Here is a 12,350-nt window from a genome sequence, read left to right on the forward strand (position 1 = left end):
ACGAAGGAAAAGAAAAAACGAAGAAATTATGTAAGTCTGGCTACGACTTTAAAACAAGTTCCTTCTTTAGGATGCGGTTTCGGAGTAAATGTTGAGTCTAATTATTACAACGAATAGAGATAGCTGTGTCTAAATACGCAGTGGAAATTCTATCTTAGGATTTTGATCAGTATTTAGAAAACTTGTTGATGAATCATATGTTATACTGAGGATATTCTCTACAATAAATTGGAAATATCACAATCTATTGTTCTAAAAGGGGTAGTTGTGAACTATCGCATAACTTTAATCTGACGTTATCTAGTTCTATTGTTCTATATATTCCACCGCTCTATTTATAAGCAAAAAATATATTAAAAGGATTAGTAATATTGTCTTACTGTTATCCGTAAACGTTTATCGAAGCGATTATCATTTATCGTCGATAATTGTTGAACTGCTATCAGTATTTCGCAGAGCGCCAAACATGGCGGTGACACGACGGGTGTATATTTTTAGTGCTTTTCTTCTAAGTGTGCTGTCAGTTTTATTGATATTAGTGGCTATATCGAGTGATAGTTGGGTAAGTTAAGTTCATGAAATCGGAAGATAAGACTTTGCCAGGGTACGCTGGAATGATTGCGCATTTTTCGTCAACGTCGGTTACATTTTAAATAGAAATCATGATCCCGTCATGCTTCGCAGAAAAAGTGTCAAATCGCGTTATTCGTATTACCGCATAAGGGCTTAATTTGAAAATGGAATTCAGTTGGTGCTAGTTTGTCGTAATGGAAAGGGCCTTAGGCCTTCAAGGACTTTAAGACTTGTAACGAAGTTTGCCGATTTTCCGATATAACTTAAACGATGTAAGTAAAATTTTCATGGTGAGAGAGGTTGAGAAGCAAATATAGCATAAGATACTCAGCAATGTGATCGTATAGGTATGAAGTATGACCATTGATCGAGGGGAATGCGTACACAGTTGCAGATTTAGTCAGCTTCTCGTCAAAAGGAAGTTGGTTCATTCGGGAGACGTCGATCATTATGCACTGAAAACGAAACACAAAAAGCTGCTTTGAATTCAATATCTAGATAATTATTTGCGTACATGAAATGTGTATTTAACTAAGAACTATTTTTGGATTTGTTCCTAGTAGAAAACAAACTACCACGGGGTTTTAGGTGGAATGCGTAGTTCTAGATATAATGTCTTACACATGGTTGTTTCAATCTCTATCTACCAACTGACTTCGGTTCTTAAGGGACATATATACCTTGTTGGTTATATGACCAACGTAGCCATTTAGCTTTCGCCTGGTCTGAATGGTGGCGGCAAATTAATTTTTCACGAAAACAATAAAGTCAATGGCGAAAGGTGAAATTTTCTCAAAGGGAACCCGACACAACATATAGATATGTATAAATGCGGTTTGCAAATCATTCTAATGATAATTAGATTATATACATTCTACATGAAGAGAAGCCGGCTAGAATCAGTCTATACGGACCCTTCGCAAAGTCTATGATGCACATCAGACTATAGTCAATTTTAAAATACTACCTACTTTATCTCTGCGGAGAGTTTCGGTATTCGCAAACATTCCATTTACCAATACGCTATTTATTAAGCCCAATGCACATTTAGGTTATGCGGAATACTGGCACGTATCCCAAAATGATGAATTAAGATGGATGCAATGCTGCAAACGAGATTGCTTCCAGTCTCATGATGGCTTAAATAAATCAGGTTACGCTAGTAAATTGTAATTGTAGATTTTCACAATAAATAGAAAGTAAACAAGGAATGTCGTCTACTTTAGTTTTCATGTTTTGGTGTAAACATAAAATTATATTTACTTATTTGAACACTTTTTAAAAATGACTTCAATTAGAATTTCTTCAAAGCATGAATGTTTATTAATATTCTTCTGAGATGACTCTATTATGATGATAAATGCGTTTAAATTATTAATTTACATATACGTGTGTATTTGAGTATGCAGAAGTCATTGCAATAATACACATTGCGTTGTAAAAGATTATTTATAGGTAATACGCATAGATAAGATTAAAGAAATACAAAGAAATTAAATCGAAGAAACTGGCGATTAGAGCACTAGTGGTATTTTCCAAAGGTTTTAAGGACTGGTGGTCTACTGATGTGAATTTTACCTTGATCAACAGTAGAACTGTACGTTTGTACAAAATTCCTTATGTATCATCAGATTATATCGGTTTTGACTGATTCGATGTATTGACTTTGTTACAAAGTATCAAAAAGATATCTGCAGGATTCTGCATAATTTTTTAAGCCTAGAAAGTACTACTATAATGGACACTAGCGTGAGTTCATGGAACAGAAGCGTAAAGGAGGTCTCTTCAGGTTGTTGTGAGGTAATTCGAAGTGGAATGTTCCAGGTAGCGTCGACGGCAACAGCTGAGGTGCAGAATCGCGATAGCACCATCAGATATGGCCTGTTTAGAGGCGAGCTTGGTCTCCACAATCTTATCACACCAACCTTCAATACTTTATTTAGTAAGTTATGGTTACTGTTTTTTTTTATTATTTATTTATTTCAATATCAACACACACCTATTATAGGTTACAGTCTATTCAACTGGCGGAACTATTAACAATACATAAAAACTTACAACTATATCCTATAACTATTTATAAAAATAAATTATGTAACAAAGAATAAAATGAAAAACTTAGCATAACAAATGACATACAAGAAAATATTAAATATATTGTATATTTATACTTACCCTCGCTCCAAAACTTGCTATCTACCCGTAAAGTAAGGACGCCTTCAAATTACCCACAAATTTAAGGCGTCTTTTGGTCTTATTCTTCAGCGTCGTTAATGTTGTGCCTATTTTTATGGATTTACAATAATATAGCGCTGATGCCACGCTACAGTCGTGGTTAATAATGGAACCTGCCATCCTGTCAATAAACTTGACATAGCATTTATTTATCATACAATATTTGTTTACCTACCTGTATGAATTAACGACAATGGTACAACCTTAATGTCGCAGAAGGAAGTAAGCAATGTATAGAATAAATAAAATTTTATCACCGTATTCAACTTAATATACACGTGCAATACATAAACCCAGTCTTTGAATTCTCGAATGAATATGTAGGTGCGCAACTAGTGCACTCAGGATTTGCTAAACTTATTTGCATCTTGCGGATGTGACAGAGGAAAAATCCCGGGATATCGGTATTTTCAAAGCCGTCAAGGTGTTCAGAAGTCTAAACAACCCCACCCGTTTCACTGATACTCAGGTCTTTATTGTCACTTCTTTTTTGGGGTTACGCTAATTCTCGAACATTGTAAGTCCATAATTTATGAAATTCCGGTAGATTTGATGGTAATTTTTGTCGATATTTTCGAAAAAAATACCATTTTATCATTTTCTTTTGGGGGCACTGCGTGCCTCTGCCTGCCCCCATAAAAAGCCCTGCTAATATTTATTCTTTACCACCAATCGACACAGCCATGATTCTTTTGGAATTTGTGTTTACGGTCGATTAATAAACATCTGACCAAAATTATTTTTTAACCATAGATGTAGTTTAGAGCTCTGTAGATTTACATCTAATATGTTGTCATTGTGTCGACATTTACTACTTTTTATTGAGAAATATAGGCCGTGTCATGTACAATCGGACAAGTTGGTGCTAGTACACTTCCAAACACATTTTGCTTGACCGGTATAATGTCCCGAGATATTTAGACACGCCCCTGTCTCATATTTCACCAATTACGACAGTTTTGGAGATGTGCGAAAGGAACAGCAGATAAGTATTATTGTTTACTTTAGTTGTATTTTACTGATTGACGACGCGCACGCAACTATTGAGTACCAGTAGTATTTTGCTCACAATTATTGTTTCGTTTACGGACACCGATATCTTGCCACTACGTAGACTTATGTTCGTTTACTGGACTCTTAATTACTTAGTCGCCGACCCTTCATGTGACTACTGCACCATGGATTATATATTCCGGGAATTAAATATTACAGTAAGTAAATCAGTCATACTATACTATATAATATTTTAATATTAATTTTAACTAGTGGACGTTAATATGCGTGGGAAAAATATCGTCAGCGCAGAGAACTAATAATTAAAATTTTGCAGTTTTGAGAAAATCGCGGTTTATGGCTTTTTTTTAATTATTGGTCATTATAATTAATTATATTTAAAGCCAACTTAGACCACCTTTTTAAGCTCTTTTAAATATAATTATAATATTATTGAGTTTTGATGAATACTTATTCCTTTAATTGTGTAAAACAGACTTCAATATGCTACTTATTATATTTTATATTAATCCTTAAGTTATCCTATCTATCGTAGGGTCAAATATGATTAGTCATTGGTGTGTTTTTTGCCAAAAATTAACATAGTGCTATTAATCATACTTGTAGTAATCTATGTAGTATGTTATTTAAGTTGCTTTACGTATAATCAAATGTCAAAATATTGAAAAGAATTATAATTGGAAAACTCAAAAAGTACTCAATGCAAAAATAAACTACTTCGACGGGTATACTCACTATAGTTATAGATGTTACCTATCTTTTCTTGATCTCAGTTAAAAGTTCAGAGTTTTCGATATTGAAACAGCAGTAGCATTAAGCGTAACTTTTACCGTCGACTTTTAATAGTAAACTCTAATTTAATGTTGGAAATATATTAAGACAGGCCGGTAAGCCTTTTAGTCTAGTCAATAAGCTCAAAAAGGTGTCAATTTATGTATTATAAAGATCCAAAAATATGAGTGATAGCTCATTCGATTTGGATAACATGACGTCTAGAAAAATAATCTTTAGTGTTCATTGGCACTTAAAAATACAATTGTTATTAAGAGGATAAAGAGGTTCTTCGATAACTTAAAAAATATTAATATTTAAGAAATAAGGAGGAAATTTCCAATTTAAAGAAGTCACGACGCCCGAAATTCTATCTCCTTTATTAATAATTTTTATTTAATGCCAAAAATATAGACGAGTACAAATAATTTATGGATAGGCGATAATTTGTTTTTATTACAGTAATATTGCATAGCCAACATTTTTATTGCTGCACATGTGCAGTTTAAAAAGTGTAAAGATTTCACATAAAAAGGGTCTTTGTTAGAGGACGATATTTTTTTTATGTTTTTGTTAACCCCGGTTCCACGTCGACGCCTTTATCGGAAAGCGGCGTCCATTGTTGATTGAATTTAGACGAGTTTAAAGATTTTTAAGTAGTGGTATTATGATTTCTTACTAGAGTAATTAACTATGTCGGCGCGTTTGTGAGATCCGCTTATAGACGTTTAAGTTCCACCCAGTTTAACCCAGAGGTTTCTGTTATTATTGTTTCTTTTACAACTACATAATATGTAGCACTGAATTAAAGTAGAATTACAATCCGATTTAATGCAAATTTGGGATTTTTATCTCAATAAAATGTGTGCAATTATGGAAAACAGAGCTGATTTTTTTTACTTAATTTTGATTATTTCGTACTTGACCCACGTATTTTGTGTCGGCCGCACTGGCCTTCTGCTCCCATATAAATTTTATTATTTTGGCACTGTAGTCATTACGTTAAAATATTATTAGAATAATAGATTTTAGTAATTAATATATAATTTAATTGTATTACAGAGAACCACTGTCCCTCGATGGATACACTAGGATGCGGATGAGAGCTCCATCGCTAACCGATCCAGAGCGCACACTCTACTCAACCTGCCTGCTGAGCGTATCAAACTTGTAATGAATACAATTAAATCATATCACTGAAGTAACAAAAATGTGTTTTATTTACATGGACTTTCTACGAAATTTTTATTTTACATGTGTATCTCATTATTTGTTGGTGTTGCAAATATATTATCTACTATATTCGATTTTAACTTTTGATAATTATATATCGTAGCGATATGTGCATGAGCCTCATCGACTGGTTCACAAAACGAGCGTATTGAAATAAATCATTTTATTTGAAAGATTTGATTGTGAGATTTAAAAAAATATTTACTTTAAATATTACACTTAAAATGAACTCTGCAAATATAAACGTTATTACATTTGGAAGGCATCCCGAAAAAGTTAAGTAATCAAAAATCTTGTTTAGTTATCTCTGAAAATATTTACTGCGAATAACATTTTTTCAAATTTTCTTATTTTTAAAATTTTCCAACACAACAACAACACTTACTTAGGTAAAAAACAGGTAGTTATATCTTTTGACGAATCGTGAAATTATTTGTATGAATTACTCAGCCATGACTTTTCTTTCTTATTTTTCTTATCAATGAAGGGTCTAAAATTATTATTGTAATGACTCCAAAGTACTAATTTTTGGCACATTATTATTCAATAAGTTTGAGGTTGGTTGGAATTTATTCGAAACAAAAAACCAGCGCCCATACAACAAAACGGACATGTCCTTTAAAAAGTAAATAAAATGTTCAAAAAGCATAAAAATTTGAGAAAAAATATAATAATTTCTAATAATGAAACGAATAACAATAATTTATGATTATGTGAATGATTTAACGAATTAAATAAACTGAACTGTTTAAGTAATTTATATAATTCAAAATTCAATCATAATATGCAGCTATTAAATCGGTAAAAAAAAATCAATTACTGTAAGTTGATTATAGACTTTGGGTTTTAACTCAGCGAAAACTAAATAATTGGCTAAAGAAAGTAACTAAAATTTACAAACTGTACATGTGCAGCAATAAAATGTTAGCCTTGCAAATATTATTGTAATAAGAATTCAAATCAACGCCTACACTTATAATCTTTAAATGCCTCTAAATTCAATAGCATAACAATCGACTCAGTTTAACGATAAATGCGTCCACGTAAGACCGGTGTCAATACAAACATTGATAAAAATGCGCTCTTTAACAAACAATTTTTATGTGATATATTTATTCTTTTCAAACAACATCTGCAGCAATAAAAATGTTGGCCTTTCAATATTACTCTAATAAAAGCATATTACCGCCTACACATAAAATCTTTAAACTCGCTTCAAATTAAATAAATAATAATCGCTGCATATCGATAAATAGTCCAATTAACTACTTCAAAAGGTGTTAAATAGTTCAAATTAGGATGAAAAAAGGTATTTCGTTATTAACTCAAAAACTATTCATATTTAAGATAAAAAAGATCATTAAGAGGAAATAAAAACAATATCTCCAAGAAGCTAATAATTTTAGGTCAATTATTTTAACTTTAATGTTAATACATATTTGTAAATACAGAGATTGGAATAAAATGTTATCGTCTAAGTTTTTGAAATAAAATAAAATAACAATTCAAATAATGAAATCTATTAACTATGATTTATTCTTATAATATGAATTATTGAACGAATTGAATAAACTGAACAGTTTAAATTTTTAAGATTCAAAATTCAATCATAATATTATGCAGTCATTGAATTTATTTAATAAATTAATTATAGACTATGGGTTTAAAGAGACCGAAAACTAAAAACGGCTTAAAAAGTAGCTAATCATAATTTACTAACAAAATATAGTTGTGACAAATATGGCGGAAATTGCTTTAAAATGATTATTTTTTGAATACAACATAAAGTTTGGTTTGTTAAAAGTTAAAAAGAAGGTAATCAGGCACATAATATGATATAAAATAATTAACATAATGTCGTTTCTTATTTATCAAAAAATAATGCCAAAAAAATTAACAATAAAAACACTGTAAATCGCGATTGTCTCCAAACTATAAAACTTTTGTTATTACGTTCTTTACGCCGACGATATGCATCTTACAAGTATAGGAATTATCGTCATAGCATAGACGTGCGCGCATCAATTTTAATTTCGTTTTCTATTATACACTCAGCAGCGGTTCGGTAGTGTTACGTAACGTCATTGCAGGTAGCCAGTAGGCCTACGACTGATATCGATCTATGCAATCGATCCCAAACCCCGCCTCCCAAACGTAGTAAAACAAATTTGCCAAGTTATTTTGACCCTTAGGGTGGTCGACCGCCAACTTTGCTGATTGTACATAAAATCAAAACAGAGATAAATATAATCTACAGGAATTAAAAAGTTAAGTAAGCAAGATAATATACGTATATAAATAATACTTACAATATTTATAGTATTAATAATCTGGAAATGGATTTACCTGCATTTAATAAGTTTGTAACCTTTTTCGACCCTAAAATCTTTCAAATCTTTATATAAACGAATTATAAAATTTGAGGCAATACTTTTAAAGGTTCGAATAATATCTACAAAATTTATATTATTTTTAGGCTAGATTTTTGACCATTGTCTTGTGTAAACCGTACACTTTAAGCAGTGGCAATTGGTGTTTCTTCATGAATGATCGTAGATTTTCGTTTCTAATTATTTTCATTGTTATCTGATAACAAGAGGAAATACAACAATGATTCATAATCAAATGAAAATATGCCCGATACCTACTTTTATATTTATTATATACATAATGTAATATAGAGGCAAAACAATGAATTAAGGACTCTCATAAAATTTAAGATTAAGTACTTCTTGGTTCAAAATTTCCTTTTTAAGACTTGAATATTAAAAAAACAAAACTTTCTGTTTAACCCGGCTAGGAATGAAGAGATTCTTACGAAATAAAATTAAACACCCATGTAAAGCATATTTTGTTTACATAAATAACAGTTCACCAACATCGTAATGCAAAATATATCTACTTACTTAGTATTTAGACTGAAAATTTATCGCTACTTATTATTTAATCGATACAATTCGCGTTTATAAGGTTTTTATTGTACTGCGAGTATTATTTGAGATAAGTTACGGGCGGGCAAGTCCCCGAACAAATACGTTGAAAATATCGTCGGTACTTTATCTTTCACCACCTCTTTTGTCTCAAAAAATATTAGTGGATAGGTTTAATTAAATTTTAAAGTTGCTAGAGATAAATTATGTTATTATTTTAATACTTTCGATGTAAGCGTTTATGTCAAACGATAATACAAGAATTATATGAATAAATTTTGTTTTAAATCATAATTATTATTATATGAACATTTTTGTGATGAGATTATTAAGTATTTAAGTTTTTTTTGTATATACGGCCGCGGTTAAGTGAAATATTGTCAAATTAGAATGGTGTTAGTATAAATGAGGTTATTGTACAGATTATAAAATATTGTTTTCATACGAGTATTATTAATTTTAAATGTAATTATTTTTCTACCACCAGTTCAGAAGCAGTTCCCAACAGTCACCCAAAAAACCTATGGTTGCCGTTTTCAAAATCAGTCTAATACATAGAATTCGTCTAATACTTCCTTCGCGTACCACCTATTACCTATACCTATGTAAATAAACTTTGATTCCTTTAGATGGTTTATGACGCGTTTCATTGTGTTATCATTAACAAACTGCATTGAACATGGATATTCATCACCAAGGAATATATTAATTACGCTTTTTAAACTTATTATCCGTAGTAAAAGATATCAATACCTACAGTTCATAATAAGTATCTCTTTCATTAAAACAATAACTTTATACAGTGACATGCATACCAGAGTTAAACTCGTGTGCAGTTAGCTGTAAAACTGAAGCAGATGCAAGGAACGCAGAGGTAAGATGCTTTATCAAAATCATCGAATTCTAATGACTGTTGCCGGTGGGCAGCGGCGGTAATCCCTCCAACATTGCAGTCCACGCCGTCCATCAGGGGCACCGCTTGCTCGTTTGCCTACTTATGCAATATTTTTTTTGGTAATATCGAGATTAACCTGATCGTAAGCAAAAAAAAATTACCGTCGAGTTAGATTAGTTGCGCTATTTTCTTGCCTTTGACATGCTAAAGTCGATTTTTTCAATAATTAACACGGTGCATTTATTTTTAGAAGGATATTTTCATACTTTCATACGCATAGATCTTTTTATTTAGAGGTAGGAAGAATTGATTATGTCTATATTCTATCGCTCACTATTCCTTCCCATGATGTTAAAAGACATTAGGGCACATTAGGGGATGAGTTAAATATTACGTTTTTCGAATAATTAAATTACCTAAATTCAATCTTTGATGTATGAATTTTACATTAAATACTATATAGATGCAGATGGTTTCCATTTTGAACATAATGTACTATAGGTTAATCTCATTACCAAATATATATATTGTCTCGACATCTAATAGGAATTGCTTGTTAATATTGTAAATTGATTTCAGGTGCGGGCTCTAGCCCAGGGCTATCGGCCGACGCCTGCCTGTGTTTCTGTCACAGACGTGGACACAAGCGATCCGCGTATGTATTAATTTGTGTTTGTAATTAATTCGGCCATTGTTATGACATTCTGTATTAATGAGATTCAGCTATATGACATTATGCGAAATTGTTAATTTGTCCTTTAGCACAGCAACAAAGGAATGGCGTATGATGTAATAAACGACGATGAGTCGTAGGCTGCAGTATGATAAAGTTTATTATCACGAGAAATGCAGTTCACTTGCCGTTCAGTTTGCCTGCGTAAAGACTTTTTAGTGGTATTTGATACAACAAGTATAAGGTCGATGAAATGAAAATGTAGCTTACTGAACACTGTATTGAAACGAGCGACTCGTATAGTAATCACTGATGACAATCCAGTCGTACCTACTATATATTTAGTGGTAGTTAAAGTCAGTACTGGATTTTAACCAGTTTGTGCGTTGAATCATTTCTGCACAACACGGTCCACTTGTAAATGAATTACTCCAATTTTTGTTTGTTCAGGCACAGTAAAGTGACCTCTCTACATCTGATGCTAAGTGAAGTAGTGTTCAGATAGAATTTATAATTATCCCTCACTAGTCAACACAATTATGTCGGCCTGTTTGGAACTGGATGTATACAGGCTGGAACGCGACACACTTACATGTACCACTATGTCGGTTCTTATACCTGAGCCATAGCCAAGATGTCTTTTACAATCGGTATCTCTAATAGAGACTAAAAAAGGGTTAAAATGACATCTAACGATGAGTCTATTCTAGAATTGATGTCATTCTCATACATTAAGTTAGCGTTAACGTTTGTAGAAATGGATCTTGGCTACGCCCGCTTGTAAGATCACTACCCGGACGGATAAAAGTATCCTAACACCACCTCATTACAACTACACGTTTGTTTCAGTTGAGACGCCGCCTGTGATATCATTCGCTCTGTACGTGTGCTTGCTTGTGTTCGTCTTCCTTCAGCTGGCATTCGCCTTGGTCGCTGCGGCGTTGGCTATCGTGAACGCCACTAAGAACCCCACAGAACCAGTTTTCGGTCTGCCAGGTAAGTCGTTTTATTATACTATTACTATAGTTTAGAATAATGTAGTCACCCCTTATTATATGAGAACAAAAAGCTGATAATGTCTGCGTTACTCAGCTGTCCACGATTGAAAAAAATGGCATGATCGTATTATACTATGTATCTTCGATTGAGTAGAACGGAGCATAGATGGACATTTTGTCAACGGTTATCTTTTATGGTGGTTTTCATACAACGTACCCATAATATGAAAAAAAAGTTCTGGTAGTGATCCTGTAATGAAGAAGACCTGTTCAGTACGGATTGCATCCAGCGTCTTCAAACTTTGCCGGAAGACATTTCTACATCTAAGGGTAAAAAATTTACTTTTAGATGATGCTTCTTTCTATTTAGAATTTGTCTTAATATTCAAAACTAGACTCTTATAGTCCGTGGTCAAGTAATACCAAAGTAAGGAGTTTTATTTTCTAGGATGTCTCTGGACTAATTTGGCGACTGCAGTATTGGGTATTATAACGCTCTTGTTGTTCGGAATATACTGGGCGACTTCAGGATTGAAAGACCATTTAGCGGTATCATACATAGCTCTGGGCTTATTCGTGCCGGGACCAGCACTTGGTTATTCGTATTGGTAAGATTATTTTTAATATTATTGATGCGTGGGTAATTGAAACTTTTTTACACAAATGCAATGTGCTTGACTGATGATAAGTCATTGAACCACCCATAATCAGTAGCTCCATCGTCAGTTTGATATTTTTGATGTTAAGGCTGATAATATTATAATTTGTAACACTTGCTATGCTAGGAAATTCGTCTGTGGTGGTAACCGCCATGCAGGTAGCAATGGGAACTAAAATTTCGTATTTTTAAACAGTGGATGATACTGCATTACACCGCAAATTTAATATACACTAGCTATTGTTCGCGACTTCACCCGCTAGATAAGCATTTCCCTCAACAAAGATCTTGAAACACTGTATAATGCCAGCGTAAAAAATAATTTAAAAAATCTAGTTTTCTCATGGGAGCCAATTACTGGGATAGAAAG

The 12,350-nt window shown here is 32.5% G+C and overlaps 1 protein-coding gene across 2 annotated transcripts in view; it reads left to right on the forward strand.

The window, feature by feature from the left end:
• The first annotated feature begins 402 nt into the window (after nucleotides 1-402).
• The window catches only part of LOC115448050, a 21,931-nt gene continuing 9,983 nt past the window's right edge, over nucleotides 403-12,350 (forward strand). Inside the window, exons 1-6 of one of the 2 annotated variants that reach the window (XM_037440204.1) lie at nucleotides 403-562; nucleotides 2,398-2,515; nucleotides 9,560-9,630; nucleotides 10,231-10,306; nucleotides 11,174-11,320; nucleotides 11,771-12,105. In XM_037440204.1, coding sequence (XP_037296101.1) covers nucleotides 467-562; nucleotides 2,398-2,515; nucleotides 9,560-9,630; nucleotides 10,231-10,306; nucleotides 11,174-11,320; nucleotides 11,771-11,934 — 672 coding nt within the window. In that variant the 5' untranslated portion in view covers nucleotides 403-466 and the 3' untranslated portion in view covers nucleotides 11,935-12,105. Of the gene's footprint in view, nucleotides 563-2,397; nucleotides 2,516-9,559; nucleotides 9,631-10,230; nucleotides 10,307-11,173; nucleotides 11,321-11,770; nucleotides 12,106-12,350 lie in introns of those variants that run through there. The other variant, XM_030175346.2, reaches the window with a different exon arrangement.

This window comes from Manduca sexta, chromosome 18 (genome assembly GCF_014839805.1).
Source record: "Manduca sexta isolate Smith_Timp_Sample1 chromosome 18, JHU_Msex_v1.0, whole genome shotgun sequence".
NCBI classification, from domain to species: domain Eukaryota; kingdom Metazoa; phylum Arthropoda; class Insecta; order Lepidoptera; family Sphingidae; genus Manduca; species Manduca sexta.